We start from the raw sequence: 19,525 nt of genomic DNA, 5'->3' as shown, positions 1-19,525 counted from the left end.
AAAATGACTTGAAGAGGAAAAAACAAAACACCTTTTGCCATAAGCTACATCTCCGTTAGAAGGCAGTGCCAACAGCACCTATGAGAAAGGCCTCAGTGTCCCACTACATTGAAAAATTATTCCTGACCTGAATCGGTAAACACAAACCCCATGAAGCAGCTAACGAAGACACCACCCCCTCTCATTTCCACACCCAGTGAAAAAAATTGCAAAAGCAAAGAGGAGTGGGCAAGCGGCACTGCAATCAGAGCCTCAATCCCTCTAGGACCGCTGCTTAATCATTAATTTCTCTTGCCGCTTTTTAAAAAAAAAACACATCTGTGCTAGCCCACACCACCTATTCAGCAAATGTGGCTGACTCTTCCTAACTCTTGCCCTCAATTCCCCCAGTGGAAAATTTCAATTTTCCATCAGAAACAGCAGTCAGCAGTTACTGCTATCCCACCAGTTTGCGCAACAAATTAGGAGGCAGAGGGCTACAATTTAATACCTCATCCCTGTTTGCTATCGTTTGCTACCTCATTTAGACAAAAATGAAAGGAGATGTAGGTAGTGTATTAGTAGGACCCTAATGCTACAGTTGCTGACTATGGACCTTTTTGTGCTCGATGCTCTACAGATGAACAAGGGATGACCCCTTCTCCTCACTGCCTACAACATCAGGCAAAAGTTTCTAAGTTGCTCAGTTCCAACTGACCTCGTAAAGAACAGTACGATATTAACTATGGCCTCAGCACGCTAGTTGCCCACATTTGGGTGTTTCTGTGGAGGTCGTAACCAGAGAGAGCTTTCCAGGCAAAAAGACAAAACTAAGATAGTTCCTAATTATGGGAAACCTCTCGTCATGGTGGGAAAAAACAAAGGTACTGCATTGTGGCCCAGTTAGGGGACGGAGCCAAGTACCTTCTTGCAGGAGACTAAAGGTAGGGCCCTGAAGGAAATTGAAAGCAGAGATAAGCAACCTACGTTTGAAGCCACAAAGACAGTAAGCAAAGACAGACAGCGATGCAAAAAACAGTCAGGCAATAGCAGCTGCAAGGAACAACGACTGAGCAGGTTGACTCTTACTGCACACACGAAATGGGTACCTATGCAGCAAGACCCGACAGGCTAGAGCCAACTAGAAGGTGATCGCAACAATGAAGGTGTAAAATTAGGTGGTCCTGGATGGGATGAGTTTTAGCTGTTTAGTTGAACAGCACCATCCTAGAGATTGTACGGCATGCCTGCAGGAGATGGCCCACTAAAGGAAATGAAGGAATCGGAGGTGAACAGAAAACACATTATTGGTCAGACAGGTGAGACTGGAGAATGACTCACAGCTGTCAAAAAAAGTGTCAGTGAGGAATTTATGTTTTTTACATGTGAAGCTTGATGCTGACACATAAGTATCAAAAGCAAGTTTCATCAGGCAAAGGCTGATTTTATTTAGAGCTGAGAGACAGTCAAGTGTCGAGACACTGTAAAGAACCGAGCCACAGCTGAACTTGTGTTCGGTGGAAAGGCTAACAACAAAGTGCTGTAGGATAAGACAAGGGGTTAAGGATGGAGCTAAATTGGACCTGCCAGAGAGAAATGAAGATAACTGGAAGGATATACAGTCAAGACTGTTCCAGCAGGCAAAGGAGAACCAGGTCAAGACAGTTTCAAAAAACAAGATATTGTGAAAGTAGTGAACCATACCGAGCACAGACAAGAACCAAGGGGAACCAAGGGAGGGTGCTCAGAGGTTAGAGAACAGCAGAGAAGCTAGCGCAGAGCTCCAGGACGGGACCGCAGGGCCACCCAAGCATCAGCGAGCCTGAAGGTGAAAAAGGATTCTGAGGTTGTCAGAGGCGAGCGTAGTCAAAGGACTTCCCTTCAGCAGTAGATCAAAGACAATAAAGCAGGCTTTGACTGTGTCAGAAAGAGCCAGGTAAGAGTTATAAAGTAAGATGAAGAGGGTAAGGTTACTGAGGAAAGTGGATGATTTGCATGAGAAGAGCAGACAGAGTTTGTACAAATATGACAAGGAAGAGAAGGAAAGCATCTATGCTAATATACAGGAGATTTCTAGTCACTGACTTCATGTAATAAAGCAGGAACTAGGAGTTATAAATTCTTTCTTGATTTTAACAGCTTAAGGTAGACTTGCACTGATTTTCAAAATTACGGGGTTGGGGGGGTGCTTGTTTTTCTTTTCTTTTTCTTTTTTTTTTTTAATCAAAACACAAAAGCACCAACATCTACACCAACTTGGGGAAAAAAAAAAGCCGCCCTTCAAAAGAACCAAAGTCAGCAGGTATTTTTTTTAAAAATATTCTAACATAATTAAAAAAAAAAAAAAAAAAGACAGGCTTTTGTGTTCTATGCAGTAAATGAGGGATGGATGGGTTTGCTGTGTCCTCAGGTGGGAGGATACAGGCACAGCCTCAAACTTATCCAAAAAAAAAAAAAATTCATATTTCATGTTTGAGAGTTGAATAGCTGGACAGCAATCTGTAGAAGACATCCCCAAAAGCCACTATTTCTTTAGAGCTCCACAGACATCTTTTTCACTCTATTTGGAAAAACCTGTTTAAGTCTATGCAACAAACTAAGGCTACGAGTCAATTTGATACTAATGTAGAGTATCTGATAGCTGAGTATCTTCACTACAACAGAGCTGTTTTCTAACAACACATCTTTAGGCAAGCTAAAATTAAAGTCTGATGTTATTGCTGAGAATGAAACAAGAATTTGAAGAGCAAAAATTTTTGATTGTTTAAAAACAGAACTACCCCAATTTGAGCGCAGTTTGTATTTCTTAAGGCAGATTTCCCCAACTGCTAAGCCAGCATACTTTTAAATACAAATTTTCAGAAACACTGATACCCCTCTGATGCCTCCCTCCCAAAGTGTGGCAACAAGCAAAAACTTTCAAATAGGAGCAAGTTTACTTGAAGAGGATACAAGCCATTACAATAATTAATAAAAAGCAGTAACTGAAAAAAAGCCCTTCTGCTCTCCCAACTGCCAAATCGAAAAAGCTGCATGTGGCTCAGGAAGCAAGAACAGTTTGGCAGAAGATAGCTGGTGCTACCCCAAAGCAAATAACAGTTAAAGCTTCTTGTTACAGTATGCGCTTGTATTTAAAGTCTGTTAAAAACGCAAAACATCTGTTATACTTAAAAGATTTTAAAAAACATGATGTGTTACTCATTTAACTGCTTGTAAGTAGGTAAAATCCCTACAGGAATCTTATTCAGATATTGCCTCAAAATGTCCCAGCTCTGTACAGTAGCATATCCTATGAGCTTTACCTTATCGGAGGCTAAGTGTACTTGAAATGAGGTTTAAACCTGTCTTACCTCAATGTCAAGTACTTCCACTGTGTTGTCCAACATCTTTATTTTGATCGGTAGGTCCCGCTCGTGCATTTTGGCAGGCGATGATGCCATTGCAGTAGAGAGGTTCTGTCCCGGCTCCAAGGTACTCACTCCTGTGGTCTTCTGGACACCCAAACGAGAGCCAGGAGTCTGCAGGACTCTGTATGTTCCTTCTATCTCTCCCATCTTTCAACAGCGAGCAGAGTCTAAAGAAACCTGGAAGAAAATAGAGGATTACAGCCTGAAAAGCAGTTTTCCACCAATAACCCGTATGAAAATGCTACCCACTGAAGCACAATCACACACAAAGTCCTTATTTAATGCTCTTCATTCTGCTATCAAAACCAATAATAAAGTTGATGAAACTCTGGTCAAAAATCCAGCTACTGGGAAGAAAAATAAGTGGCAAAAAAAATAACTATTCCAAAACATGGTTAGGAAATAGGATACTCAAATCTATGCCCTCCGCCCTCCTTACACACTGCCATTTTAATTTCCGGTTAATTTTTCTGCCGATTTAGCTCCCTAAACCAGGTCACCACAAGCAGCATGAGTGCTGCTGACAGCACAAGAAAAGCCACCTGGAGCAGGCGGTGGAGGGCAAGGCAGGACTCTGCCTTTCACTGGTACCTAGCTGTCCCATTAACTTAGCTACAACGTTTGCTTTGCTCGGGGACCACACCCCGAGATAACAGAACAATTAACTTTCTTCATCCCCCAAAATGATGAGTCATGCAAAACCGTAACTACTCCAACCAATGCTGGCAGCTCAGAGTCTTTATAACACAGATCTCTGCCGCAGATAACAGTTCTTCACCGTATTAGCAAATCCGCGCTGTACTCAGATTCAGTCAGCGGGCAAAAATCTCAATTACAGAAATCTACACTAGTTCAAGTAGGCTGACTCCTGCATCACGATCCTTACTTTCATGGTTTGGTGGCAGTTGTTGCAGAGCAAAAGCTTAATTTGACATGGGGAAAAAACCCTGCATGCCTCTCCCCGGCCCCCCCACACCACAGGAGCAGTGGCAATATCTGCAGGGGGGTCGCAGCAGGGTCTAGGTGAATGCGAGGCATGCGTGCGAGGCATGCAACGTGCACAACAAAGCCACTGCCCCACGCTCACCGCTGGCATGAAGTATTTGGCAACAACGTGCAAGGCGCTCAGCAGAAACGCACATGGAAACCAATAGGCTCCTCGGTGCTTTTGGTTGCATTTCCCAAATACCACGCTATGTCTGAACAATCGAAAGTATGTGGATACTGACGCTGGGACAGCCTTCGCATGGCCACCACACTACAAAAAATTCAATGAAGTGTTAGATTTTTGTTTCGTAATAAATGTGTTTTGTCTAAAAAGGAGAGAGGCAGATAATGAAAACATTCCTTTGTCCCTCTACGCTTTGAGTAGGTAGGCAGCCCGCTCTGTGGAGTTAAATGGAGCCAGCCTTACATGTCGTTAAAAATTAGTGGGAGGTTTTAGGTTTTAATCGTTGCACACACAGAGATTGGTCAAACATCTTGCTGGCTTGCAGACCAGTGGGTTTCAGCATTTTGTTTGTTTGTTTTCTTTTTATACTTGCAGACCCCTGTACAGATGAACTTATCACAGGAGAGGAGACAGATGCCTCCTACCTAATTACGCCTACCACAAGGCTCGTTTGGCTTAGCAGTCTGGCAGAGCCCTTGCAAGTGCTGCAGAGCCCTGCCTGAGCAGCACGGCTCGAGACCGCTGCAGAGATGCTTCCAGCCTCCCGGCTGATGACATACGTGACGAGAAAGTGTGAGAAGGATGATCTCAACCTTAGAAGTGTGCGTACACTGCCCAGTGCCCAACCTACCAGTTTTAGGTGACAAATTAGCAGAAGGTTTCTTTCTCAGACCGTTTTGTGCACATCCTTTCACCAAACTTCCCAGTCTGTGTGGCTACACAGCCAAGGATAAAAACTTTTAGGTCACAAATTTCAAACCACAACAGCAAAAATCAGCAGAGACAGTTGCCCAGGTTACACCTCTAACTGCTAATCTGAAGAGAAACCATAGCTCAGTGTCATCTATATCCCCTTGATGCTGTGTCCCTTATAACTTAACCGTATAGTAAAATTTTGTTACTGCCGTTTAGAAGCTCACAAGCCACTGAAGTTGCCCAGAATCAGTTATACTCCTCATGAGGCTATTTATTAGACAACCACTCTTAAAATTAGCACTCCATGAACACATTCATGCCGTTCTGAATAAACAGCAACTGGAAGGGACAGACACAGCAGTTATTCAAAAGGAAAAAGATGTAAGTGGTGACAGCCGAGGCAGTGCACGGAGCAGCCCCGCAGCAGAGCTTCGGCAGCCTCCCCTCCAGCTGCAGCCAGCCGGTTCCTGAAGGGAAGGCAGGCAGGCCACCCAACTCCAGACTAAACGAGGAGCTCCTGGGTACTTTTACTAGCTTTGGTCACCAGCCAGGAAAGACCAAAGTCATGTCAAACAGAAACTGCAGATGTCAAAGTCCTTCCTCATAGGTGTTAACAGGAAAAGTGAACTCAACAGGGCTCGGCCTCGCATCTTGCTGATGACACATTCCTAAAAATATTTACCACTAGACTAGTCCCCAGCCAGCATATATTCAGATTTTTAAGGTCTAACAAGCACCTAGGCAGAAAACACAATGCGCAGAAGCAAGGCACGTTCCCCTAGAAAAGCAGTGCTCTGCCCGCTGTGCGGCAGTTGTGAGCATCTCCCCACGCCACATCCAGTGCCCTCCCGGTGCACTCTACTAATGCCATTACAATTATTAAAAATCCCCAAATAGCCTGGCCTGCTCCAGCTGCCTCAAAAACCAAAAGTGCGAGGAGCATTAACCAAGCCAAGTGCTATTTCCAGTTTCACCACCGATTATAGTTATGTATCATGTTTTATGTAAGCTGACTACATATGACATTTCTTAACCAAAAACATTGTGCCATGATTTAAGAAGCATTTCAGCTAAAGGGGCTGTCTAAATGAAAGGCGGAGGAAAATGAAGGAGTGAAGCATGAGACAGGCTGCATGCACCAGGAAGAACGAGAGGTTCTATGGGCAAGGCAGAGAAAGTGTCCAACAGCATTGAGAGCCTCCCACCCCAGGCAAGCCAGAACAAGGTCTCATTTGCCTCCTCACCAATGCAAAACTAAAATGCAATGTTACCGCAATATTAGCGGTTCTAAGAAAAAAAATCTTCCCTGCATTCATCTACCCTGAACTTCTTTGCATCGAGTGTTTATCCTGATAATTTCCCATAAACAGAGAACAGGCATCAAAGCTGGATCAGCTCCCTGAAGCACAGTGACAGAATGACTGTCACTCTCAGCCCCAAGTGAGTCCAAAGGAGCGGCTGGAAACAAAACTTACAAAATTTAGGTTGCTATGTACTTTCTGTTGCCTTTTTGAAATAGCTTCAAAGACGCAATGAATTTTATCTTCTACTTGGATGGAACAGACTTATTTTTCAGAAGCAAGACAGTGTTTTTCAGCTAGCAGCAAATCTGGAAAGGCAGCTTACACCTAAGGATATGCCCGCACAAGGTACCAAGGGCTTTCAAAGGAACTCCTCCGAGTATGGTGTCTTATGGTCAGTGACAGAGTCACTATGGCTCTCCATCCCTCGCCTATGCAAAAGGCTGGTCTGAAGTAACGCCCGTTTCCCAGCTCCCTGGTGTGAGCAGGGTGATCCGTGCCTCCCGTAGGAAGGGATCCCCACCACCTGCACGCAGCGGGAGCCCACACAGAGCAGCCAGAGCTCTCAAATCAGGTCCCTTCAGTCCACCAGAAGCAAACTTTCCTCTTTTACCTTTTTCACTAGGCAATAGCAAGCCATTAACATCACTACACCAAGTTGCCACCAACTGATGCATCAGGAATCCAACAACTGCAACAAAGAGGGATGAAGACTATGAGTGCCCAGCCGCACCAGGAGAAACACCTCTCCCTGAAACCCGGACTCCTCACTCCCGTCATGACCACTAAAGCGGTCTCATGGCTCTCTGCTGCAGCGGTGCACTGCTGCGGCCAGCAGCACCGTGTGCCGGAGACTACACGCTTGCCTGGAAGGAGCTGGAGACGCAGGTAGGGTGGAGAAGGACGGCAGATGGTCCGTGCCAGATGAGTGGGGCTTCCGGAGCGCTTCTTTAATTGATCACAGGGAATCAGCAGGGCGGCGCAGCACTACCCCCTCACACCCCCGGCACCGCGCCCGGCGAGCTCCGGGGGTCCCTCGCAGGGAGGCGGATGCCGAGGGGAGGGGGTGGGCCGGGCCGCAGGTGCTCGAACACTCCCAGTCTGAGAGCGAAGTGGCGAAGCCGCCCAGGCCAGGCCCCCGGCAGCACGCCGGGGAAGGCGCTCCGGAGTCCCCCGTCCTCAGGGCTGGAGAAGGAGGATCGCAGACCTCCCGGACCGGACTCCCACGCGAAAGCCTCCGCCCGGGGCCACAGCGGCCGCGGGCGGCGGAAGCGCCCGACGCGCAGGCGGGCCGAGCCGCGGGGCGGGCCGGGCTGGGCCGAGCCGCCGGCCTGGGGCGCCGCTCGCCGGCAGCCCCGCTCCAGGGCCCGCCCGGGGGCTGAGAGCCCCCCCAGCTCCCGCCCCGCCGCCCGCTCCCCCCGGCCCCGCCGCCCGGCCCGCGGGGCCGGCTGTCAGGACGGCTCGGAGCCGGCCCGCGGCCCGCGGGGAACGCCGCGCCGCGCCTCACCTCAGCGCCAGGGGCCGGGCCGCGCTGTCCCGGGCGCCGTCCCGCCGCGCGCCGCCGCAGGAGCCCCGGCCCCGCGCAGCCCGCGCGCACTGGCCCAGCGCCGGCTCCGCCCCGCCCCGCCCGCCCCGCGCCGCCATTGGGCGAGCGGGGCCGGGGGCGGGGCCGCGGGTTCCGGGGGTGGCGGCTCGGCCCGGCGCGACCCTGTGCCGCCGGCGGCGGGGGGGGCAGCGGAGCCCGGGGGCAGCGCCGAGCCCGGGGGCCAGCGCCGCTCTTCCATCCGGGTCCCCCAGGGAACGTTGTCACCGGAGGAGAAGCCAGGCCCCTGCACACGGAGCATCAAGAGAGACGGAGACACGGAAGAGTGAGACCGATCCCGGCTCCCGAGCATCTCGTACTCCTGCTGCACTCCTCCTGCTCCGTCACGCAGGGCTGCGATGGCCTTCTCTTCCCCGAAGCACTGTCTAATTCGTTCTGCCAAGCTTTTAGCATTATTTCAAAAAAAAAAACAAACAACAAGTAAAACCCAAAGTGTATTTTTTCAGCATGAGGAGGGCACTGGCAGTTGGAAGCTTTAAAAATATTTATGCCAAATCCTTTCCTGCCAGAGCTGAAGAGCAGTTAGCTCACCAGGGAGGCTGTCCCTCACCCCTACCCCAAAAAAAGAGACACAAAATCACACAGCCGCACACACCAAAGCACCCAGAGCCAGCAGGCGCTCTGTCTAGGGGTGCAAAACGCTGACAAGTCCCATTTGCTCTGGGGAAGATACCATTCCATCAACCAGTCACTAAGATTCAGGCAACAAATCTCACACATTTTGCCTTGAATAATGAACATTGCAGGTCTTCATTAAGCTAACCTTCTTTTTCACCAACAGGCAAATTTTAAGCAGGGATAGGAAGAGCCGCAGCACTACAGAGTGGGAGAGAAGGCAAGGGTGGTGCACCCACGTGCTGAGATCCAGCACAGAGGCATCAGGCACTGCCCACGCCAAAGGGGCTGAAGACTATCAGAACACCCTCCTCCTCCTCGCTCCCCAGCCAGCAAGCCGGTCCCTCAGTAACACAGACAAGAACCAAACGCCGTAGGAAATTCAGCGCAGGATGGACAGAGCTCTGCCTGAACACACCTTTGCACCTTCCGGATTCTGAGTCTGCTTGAAAGCAGATGCCGAGGCTGACTGATAACAGGGCGGCCAGGAAAACAGCGCGTCCTGAAAAGGACCGCCTTTGGCAAACCCCCCGGTCGCCCTGAGGGACCACGTCTGCTCTTCAAGACGAGAAGCAACGGAACTGAGAGAAACACTTAGATTTCTCTAGGAAAGGATTGATGGCCAATAGCACAAGAAATGCAAAGAGCCACCTGGTTTCTGAGAACTTGACCTTTTCATAACAATTTGAAAAACAAAGTATTAGCATAGCATATGACTTTTATATTAATAAAACACATAAATCATGCAGAACAGCCCTTTCAACCTGGAGCAGCTTCACCACTCTCACCCACAGAAAGAAGAAACTCACAAATTAAATGAGTAATTCCTGACTAGCAACATTCTCATCTTTTGAAAAGAAAAGACACAAGGTTTTAAAAATATTTCTTCTCCTTAAAAAGTGAAATGGATCTGAAGAATCTCATGCACACAAAAAAATTAGGCAAGTTGCAAAAGTATATGCAGCATTTTGGATAACTCCATTCATAAAAACATTTGTGATTCCAATAAACTGAAGTGCTTTCATTACTGAAATTGATGTTTCAGTATCCTGTTTTGCCTACCCTTTGCATTGCACTTCCATAGGCAATGAAAACGGAGTAGTCGATTTTATTTGCAGCTTAAGAGCTAATACAGTTTCACATCCTTTAAAGTGCAGACACTTCAGTGTAATCTTCATTTCAATCACTTGCTTTAACATCTACAAAGAGCAAAAAAATTTTCTGGCGCAAAAAAGCAGCTGTTGCTGAGTTGGAGAACAAATCTGATGTGATCACTTTAAAAGCAACATACGACGACAATCAGAGAGAGGAAGCAATAATTACAGATATAGTAAAGTCTTTAGAAGCATCAACACCCTGCTGTTTACGCTTCGCTGTATATTGCTAACTTTTATTGCTCATACAAAACACATGTAATTTACTGCGCTGAAACAATCCAGTAATGAAAAGGCACCAAAGGTTCTGCGTGTTTAAGTGTCCATATACCCCGTACCTGTTTCTACATGCAGCTCATTACTAGCCTTTCTACCCACCACAGGCAAAAAAAAAAAATTTTCATCATAGCATGAGGAGTTTAGCAGGATGCACAAGTATTCCTCCAAGACCAGTTTATTTGCCATGAACCTGAACCTTAAGAAGTCTCTTCTTTTCATACCTGCATTCCCAATTCTTCAGGGCAGACAATACCATCCATGCTGATGTACCTGGCAGCTATTGCTGCCTAGATGCTAAAACCTTCCTGTAACAGGTTTTCTCATATATATATATATATATATGTATAAAAAACTGTAACATATATACAAATCACTATAACTGGTGACTTTTCCCTGTTAGAGAAGTCACCACCCATTTTCACACTTCTACCCGCGTGCTTAGGACCAGGCTACAAAGGGACATGGCACCACCTGCCATCTTCAGTTCCTTCCCCCAAAAGCAGGGGAAGGGACAAGAAGGGACAAGACTCCACTTCTACAAGCTAGAAGAAGATGACCGCTCTGCCCTCTGCGCTGACTGATTCATTTGGCAGGGAATAGCCCATGAACAGACGATGCGATTCCTACTCCCAACCAAAGAGGGTACAAATAGGAAGTGCCTTATCAAGCTGAACCTCTGTTCTACACACTCGGTCGTTCACAAAAATGCTCAGCAACTGGAACACACAAAACATGCTTGAGACATGGTGTTTGGTGAATGGATTTGAAACCCAAAAGAGGGAATGGATGCTACGATCAGTCCTGCATGTGTTATCCAACCCACCACACACGGCATTAGCAGTATGTTCCTCACAGCTATCTGCAAAGACCTCTGGTCTTCCTTAACTCCCATGAAGGCAAATTTTCTGACCATCCAGGCAGTATGTTTGAATCCTTTACAGGAGGAGGAATTTTAGAGAACAAAGCTAGAAGAAGAATAATGTCATTACACATGAAAGTCAGCTGTTGCTATTGGAAGGATACAGTGTCAGGACAAAGCACAATTTTATCCTTGTGAGATAAAAACTGATAATGAGGTGTAACTCATTCACTCAACTAATATTACAGATAATCTACACCATATTCTCCTCTTGGCCTGAGCGGGACAATTAGAATTACCTTTTTACTACACTATGATGTCATCTCTTTCTTTAATCACCCTCGGGATGAGGGTGGAGGAAGTCCTTCAAAGCAGACTTCTTATCCAACCAAGAAAAACAGCAGCTGGAAAAGCTTCTTCCTGTTCAAATTCTTCATCATGGCAGAGAGAAACTCTGCAGACTGAAAGATTATACCTATCGCTAATTTTGTTAGCACATATTTTCCAAATACATACTACAAAGTTCTGTTTCTTAGAGGTCTCCTATCTCATCATAACAAGGCAAGCCATTCCAAAAACTTACATTATGTCTTCTACATATAGCAGAAGATATATCTTCTGTCTATAGCAGAAGATAGGTATAGCTGAGAATGGAAATAGTTACAATCATTTAAGCCAGCATTTTGTACCATATACGCCACGCTTCCCCACTTTAACTGGGCTGCACATCACCAGTTCACTTCTCTAGCATGTTATACTGGGACTCTATAATGATAACACATGTAGGTATGCCAAGGCTGAAGATGTGAAGATGAATTGGTATGGATTTCATCGCAGGTAGGCCAACGGAAGCACCGGAATCCCTGGGGGGCCAGTTCACAGAGCTTTGAATGCCACAGTTCATTGCTGTTGTCCTACTTTGGTTCAAGCTAGTGCAGTGCCTTGTGCGACAATTCTCCCATCAATTACTACCTGGAGATATTCAACAATTCGCTGTACACATCGTTAACATAAGCCTAAACCTAAGCATAGTGTCAGTTAGGACTAACTGCAAGGGCTGATAGCTTTCTTCACAGGATGATCACTCTTCTTTCCCATCACCTTTGAGGACCTGGTGTCACAGTACCAGCTGTAGAGCACCTCAGAGGTCCACCAAAGGAAAAATTCTCACTTCCACAAATGTGTTCATGTCTTAGGTTAACTGTCATGACAACTAGTGACTACCCTGGTCATATTCCTGATCTGAAGGTGTTTCATCCCAGAAGAGCTCAGTTAAGTACTTTGCAGTTTGTAATGGTCTGTGCAGCAGAGCCAGACAGGAGACCAGTTGCCTTGCCTCACCGACCCATTCTCTGACTTAGACATCTCAGTAGAGACTGGGCTATGTGGATTGCCGAATCACTCCTCAACCTGTCTCACCAGTGATAAACAAGTTTTCTACCTAACAGCTCAGAATTGCATCAGACTACTTCTCAAATAGGAAAACCAAGCCAATTTCAGCGATTATAGCCAGGTGTTATTCTGTACTCACAGCCCACTTGTACCCCAGATGGTAGGAAAACATGAAAAAGAAGAGAGTGAAATCATAGAACTTAATCAATACGCTGGCTGTCATAAGCAAAGGGCAAAAGACTCAAGCCAAGGCAAACAGGAATTGCTGGATAACTGGAGATGTGATCCGCATGATCAGCACAAAGAATGAATAACACAGACATACCTGTACACTTTCCGGAATTACTCTCTTACACCAGGTTCACTTACTGTTAAAAGTGACCTGGAGGCACAGGAGAAATACCGTTCTTCAACAGTAATGAATGAAGACACTTCAAAAACTGGCAGAATGCACCTTGTTCTACTGGCAGAGATACAATACCAAAGGTACTCATCATTAGCAGCGCCTTGCTAAACCAACTACAGAAACTAATTTCCATGCTACAGAAATTTGTAGACTGTTTGTGTGTGGGTTTCCACTTCCAATCTTAAATACTGCTGCCTCTCCCACTCCCCCAGTCATGCTATAGCACTTCTTACAGGGGTAATCCTTCAGGCTTTTCAGGTTGCTCCCCTTTGGGGCATTTTTCAGGAGCCCTTCTACACACTACCTAGCAATTACATTGCCCTTTATAAAGTGCAAAGTCCACTAGCCTCAGACTATGACCTAGAATTAAACCTTCAATATTAACCAATTCTTTAGAACAGGTGTGGGCACTTACGTACAGGAAAAAATTCTGCTTGTCTGCTAACAGAAAAAAAGTTAGTGGATGCAATCCTTCTTTGCAATCACCTACTTTGACTTTCATAATCGTATCTGCATTTGAAGTTAGCTCTCATGGTGAAAGTGGCAATTACAACAAACAAAGTAAGCACAGCATATGTTCGTACCTGCGCGCGCACACACACACGCAGGCACTTGCTCTGCAACTTCTTTCAGTCTGAGTAATGTACTTGTCTAAACACGTTCTTCCTACCCAGAAGGTTCAGTCTATAGCCAGCAGCAGTTCTGAACCAACAGCACAAAAATTAAGAGCATATACAAGCTACAAGCTGCAAAGAAATACGGCTGCTGAACCAGATATACTGAAACAAGAGTCCAGGCAAAAACTGCCGACTGTGCCACCTATTTTCTTAACCTTTAGGTAGGCATAAAAGAGCAGACACAGTCCAATCGCATATTGCCCCCATGTGGTAAATCCATCCTATTGCAGAAAAGCCTAAATATCCCCAGGATTCCCCTAAATTTGCTTTAAACTGAATCCTAAGATTTTTCAATAGACGTTACTTCTTTGACTGTAACAGCCTAAACATTAAGCAGGTATGAAACAGTCGTTTCTACAACTATGCAATTTATTTCTCTTTTTTACTTAACCAAACCTGCACGGTGAGGTTAAACAAGCACATCTGAAGCAGCAAGGCCTAAAAAACCCCCCATACAACAGGGAGTGTCAGAAAGCTTCTCCCCCCCCTTTTTTTTTTAAATCGCATCGAAGTTCATCTAATTTCCCTACCCATAAAATCAGGCTAGTATTTGTTACCTCAGAGGAGCTGCACCAGGGTTCAATCCAGTCACAACTTGTATGGTGCTTCAAAGATCTACATCAAACACTTGTGTGTTTGGGGGGAAAAAACAAGACACCACCAAACAGAAACCACCACTCTCCCAAAATCTGAAATTCTAACAAGAAAAAAAGATCACCTCTTTTTCACATACCAATAAACTTTAGTCGACACAACTACACAAAAGCTCAGTTAATAAGGGTGTATGTTTCAAAAAAGAGATCTTAAATATAAAAAAGGCCTAGACCTATTTCATAGACTGGATACTTCAGAGAAAAAGAAAAACTAAGGATCTACAAACACTAATCACAAATAAGTGTGGCAATTATTTTACTGCCAAATAAACTTGACTTGAGGTTTTCAATAACAGTGACTAACTATGCTACCTTAAGTTACCTTAAAAAAATAAGGCAACCAAATGGTAGACTGCTAGCAAAACAGTGAACTGTTACATAAAGTGGAATATATATATTCCCCACTCCGCCCCCAAAACCAAACAAATTGTTCCAGCTGTTTGTGCCAGGAAACAGCGTACATAACTCCCCACCGATGCCGTAAGGCAGAACCAAGCACAGCCCACGGCTACGTACAGCTGTTACAGAATCATAGAATCGTTTAGGTTGGAAAAGACCTTTAAGATCATCGAGTCCAACTGTTAACCTAGCACTAAACCATGTCCCTAAGCACCACATCTACACATCTTTTAAATAACTCCAGGGGTGGTGACTCAACCACTTCCCTGGGTGGCCTGTTCCACTGCTTGACATCCCTTTTGGTGAAGAAATTTTTCCTAATATCCAATCTAAACCTCCCTTGGCGCAACTTGAGGCCGTTTCGTTTCGTCTTATCACTTGTTACTTGGGAGAAGAGACCAACCCTCACCTCACTACAACCTCCTTTCAGGTAGTTGTAGAGCGCGATGAGGTCTCCCCTCAGCCTCCTCTTCTCCAGGCTGAACACCCCCAGTTCCCTCAGCCGCTCCCCATCAGACTTGTGCTCCAGGCCCTTCACCAGCTTCGTTGCCCTCCTCTGGACACGCTCCAGCACCTCCATGTCCTTCTTGTGGTGAGGGGCCCAAAACTGAACACAGGATTCGAGGTGCGGCCTCACCAGTGCCCAGTACAGGGGCACGGTCACCTCCCTGCTCCTGCTGGCCACACGTACTGTCAATTCCTGCAACACTGTTTTTCTGTATTTCAAAGTAGATAAAGTAGGCAGCCTGAGACTATGCTGGGCATGAAAGGAAGATTAAAACCAGTTTTCTTGCTCTGGGTACAAACTTAGTGCTAGTCAACAAGCTAACTGCTTCACTGAAATAGCACTGGAGAGCCAAACCGCATGTTCTCTTCAGGGGAAAAAGCTCTGAACTTGGAGCAAGTACCACTACAAGAATGGCTTGACCTAAGTGTTAGGCTCTCCCTTACGGAAAAGCTTCTTAAAAGTAAAAATGAATCAAAAACATTAAAACAACGGGGGAATGGCAAATTACGAGGCACAAGAGTGGGCATGTTCTGAACAAAGCATTTTACAGTCAGTGCCTTTCCCTTTTTTTAATAAATACGCTGTTGAAGCAGTACAGTATCTGTTTTAATGAGTGTTTTGCATTAGCTCTCGGGGTGTGTTTATTTACTCATTCTATAGAATACACTGAGTTATCATCACATAACTTGGGAGCTCCTCTGTTTCCTACAGGGGAATTTTCCCATGAATTTTTGGCTTCTGCTTATAAAATGAGGCAATTCCTTCTCTTTGCCCCACCAGCCTCGATTTGTTTCTCAATGAAAAACAGGAGGACAGCCAGCCTGAGGCACTTTAACCACGATACCTCAACACAGTGAAGTTGCTAACGGCTGGCACGTCTTCTAACTCAAACATCTCTGACCTTTTGCCATACCTTATGTGACTTATGCCATTGAGCAGAAATTTGTATCTGGCAATTTGGACCCCTCTTGGAACGCAGCCGTACCTTAAATCTGTCGTGCCAAGTACCGGTTACATCAACACAGAAGATAACGTGCAAAGCTGAGGATCCAAGGAGGGCTGAGACTTGGGCATAAACAATTAGCTGCATCAGTCCTACAAAACCATTTATACTGGGTTTCAAACAAAGCGAGCAGGAGTAAGCCCCAGGCTTGGCAGAGTTAGTAGCTCCCCTCATTCTTTTCCTATCAAGGAACTCAGTCTTTCCCACAGCAATCAAAGCACTGCACTTCTTGGTTTGTGGGACCTGTTTCTTACAACCCAATAGGCTGTCTGCAGGGCCGCCTCTGCTCTAGCCAGAGGTAATTTCTGAAAAGCATGTTGTTCTCTGTCTGACATAGCTGGACACCTCCTCTGTCTTGCTAGATTTACAGGCTCTCATTCCTGTGGGTGGAAGTGAGCTTCATTTGTCTACTGCATTTCAAGCACCGAAACTAAACTTGCAAACGTACAGCTACATCACTAGATCTTGCCTTGCTAAACGCTGCAGGAACTCCCCAACACACCTGAAACTTCAACACACCCTTACATGGCTATGAGCCAGACCCAGGCAATCCTATCATGTCTGGGCTGCACTGTCAACAAAGCCGGCCATCAAACCACTCCTTAGACAAACTTTTTCTTCCTCCTCATACTCCCTCTATTCCCAGTTTCTGGACTTGACCCAGAATTACACCAAATCTGACTTCACTGCACATGCTCTCACCTGGTTACTGTGACAACAGGCTGATTTCAGCACCATTCAAATTTTCATATAAAGGACACACAAGCAGGTAACAGCACAGAGCACAGGTCCCGTGCTCTGTTAACAGTCTGCCTGTATGCTCTGGCAGCAGGGTGCCACACGGAAAAAAGCTAGTCCAGCAGGACACAGCTACAATACCAACGGCTGCTCTAGCATAGGGAAAATACACCTGCCTCGCTTGTAAGCCGGACTGCATTCCCCGCCTTTTGCCTTCTGGGCTGTCAGAATGAATAGGATGTACTGCAGCCCAGAGCCACGATCAAGCATCTCCAGAGAGAGGTGACAGATATGGTGGCAACAGGGCTCCAAGACAATAAGTTGTTAGCAGAACTGTCCATTTTAACTCTCCTGAGAAATGCACTCTGGAATTGCTGGCTGTGGGAAAAGCTCTACAGCAAGTTGAATTATAAAGTGTTTTAATCACTCAAATGAAATCTTTCTTTCCACTGCAGGAATCCTTTAAGAGTTTCCTTCTGCTTTCTCTGTCAGCAGGAGCCCAGTGTTAAGCTCTTTGTGCACTATTCCATACACAATGTTGGGAAAACAGCAAATATGGAAGATTATATCATTTCATGGAGTCCTTTGTACTGAATTCTAGTACAATGTCTTCCCGAGCGACAGTTTCAATTCTTCCCAAAGCCTTTATGGATTATATTCTTGTACATTCCCTAGACTGTGCGTAATTAACAACCTTGTTTGCCCTCTCTTTCAGATACTTCCATAAAGCATACAGCATTTCAGGATCTACTACTAAGTATCCAGAAAAATGCAGAAAAAGTTACATCTTCCATTTTTCTTTACACAGAGGTCAAGAAACAGGAGTTAGCAGATATTTTGTTCACCTTTTTTTTAACCACTAAATCTGTGAAACAAGCTAGCAAAATCCTGATGGAAATCCTCCCTCAGGGCACAGAAGCAAGATAAACCAGCAAAAATGCCACAGAGTAGTCAATGAAACGGACACATGAGGTGTGCCTAGCCATGTCCGTAGTAGACACTCAGAAAGACCCACAGAACTCTGGTCGACCACTCGATAAACAGGACTGTGTGGTGCAGTATAGTTACCTGAAAACAAGACACTTCTCTGCACTCATGCGGTCTACTCAGCTATAAACAACAGAGGACTCAACTGACATCAAAGTTGCAATCCACAAGTCTGAACTTCCATTTCTTTCAGAGTCTTGATATCCTACTGATTTCTAGCTTTTCTAGAAGATAAAGCAATAAAAAACTCCATCCCTTTTTGCACTAAACTTTCTGATACTGTTGCTCAGGATAGTAAACTGACAGTGCATCGTTAAGAGAAAGGCTGAATATGGCACTTTTTGGTAGAATTTGTTAATGAAATGCCAAACATTCTTTTCTTCTAGCATCACCAGACAGCTTTCTTCTCAGCCACTTACTCTGAGGTCATTAGAGTGTTTATGAAGAGAGAGAGAGAGGGGTATGACTAATTCGTCCACAGATGTCAACTAAATGGAAAGTCTAGGAGCAAGTGGTGTAAATTTGATCTCCAGCCCAGCCATCCTAATATTCAGAACGACCTGAAACAGGTATACAAGAGCCTCTAACCGATCTCCTTCCTCATTCCTTGCTGAAGAGCCAAGATGCCCAGGGAGTAAGCTCCAACTACTCCGTTCAGAAAAGGGAACACTTCTGTAGAAAACCCACTGTCACTCTAACTAGGACAAGTGGAACCTACAAGAATGTTACCCCAAGGGTGTGGACGAAATACGAGAAAAATGCTGGAAATTTGGAGGATACCAAATGGAAGAAGCAAAGAAAGGGCAGGAGTCTGAAGACAGAAAAATCTATTGAATAGCACAGAGACGATCAGAAGAAAATAAATCCTAAGTATGTCGAAGAATGGTACACGTGGGCGAAAAGGACTGGAAAAGAAATATTCATAGAAGTGCAGGCATAAATTGGATGAGAAATGCATTCAGAGAAAAGGTTAAAAAGATACACATATGCAGTTATATAGAAAATCTGCATCCAGATATATTCAGCTGTATTATGCTATTGCATATAAAAACCATAAGCGTTTATCTGCATAGCCATATACTAACAATGCACTGCAATTCCTCCAAAATAATGTGATAGCTTGGGTTTATTAAGCAGATTTAAAGTAAAATAAAACTTGTTCCAGCACATGAGCACATAAGTCAATATGCTGCCTAAAAAAATGCATTAGCGTAACATTCCTTCTAGCACTGTCAATGGCAAAACAATATACAAAGGACATTTTCAATGTGGTTAGGTTTATCATGATTTTAATAATATTTATACTAAAATACCCCGTAATTGTTTTTTTTTTTTTTTTCCCCCCTCTCCTTCCTATCCCAACCTTCCTTTTTCTTCCCAGACATGAGTGTAATAAAAAGGTTTGATAAGACCACTGGCACTAATCCACACATTTCTGAATAGAAAGCTTACTGTATGTTTACCTGTTTTGTGAGGTGTTTTACGTGCCAGTTTTGACATGCTATTTCAGCCTCCATCCACAATTACTATTCTTTTTGTTTACGTGCTAACACATCTAGAAGATTTTTTTATAGTAAGTTTTCCAGTAATTATTTCATTATGCAACTCTTAGTGCAATTCTTTTCCAGCACTCCTTTCCAGAATTGGATTTGAATTCCACTGAAGTAGTCTTCTACACCTGACAGAAAAGATGCCATT

The 19,525-nt window shown here is 45.2% G+C and overlaps 1 protein-coding gene across 1 annotated transcript in view; it reads right to left on the bottom strand.

Annotated features, from left to right (window-relative positions):
* Window positions 1-8,126, bottom strand: part of FARP2 (FERM, ARH/RhoGEF and pleckstrin domain protein 2) — an 80,771-nt gene extending 72,645 nt beyond the window's left edge. The window contains exons 1-2 of the mRNA XM_075157735.1: window positions 8,062-8,126; window positions 3,330-3,563 (exon numbers count right to left, since the gene is read on the bottom strand). Coding sequence (XP_075013836.1) covers window positions 3,330-3,533 — 204 coding nt within the window. The 5' untranslated portion in view covers window positions 3,534-3,563; window positions 8,062-8,126. The remainder of the gene's footprint in view (window positions 1-3,329; window positions 3,564-8,061) is intronic.
* Window positions 8,127-19,525: the final 11,399 nt, after the last annotated feature.

The sequence above is a fragment of the Calonectris borealis genome, chromosome 9 (genome assembly GCF_964195595.1).
Source record: "Calonectris borealis chromosome 9, bCalBor7.hap1.2, whole genome shotgun sequence".
In the NCBI taxonomy this organism is placed as follows: domain Eukaryota; kingdom Metazoa; phylum Chordata; class Aves; order Procellariiformes; family Procellariidae; genus Calonectris; species Calonectris borealis.
Note: the sequence above shows the minus strand (reverse complement) of the source record. Positions and strands in the feature narration are given on the sequence as shown.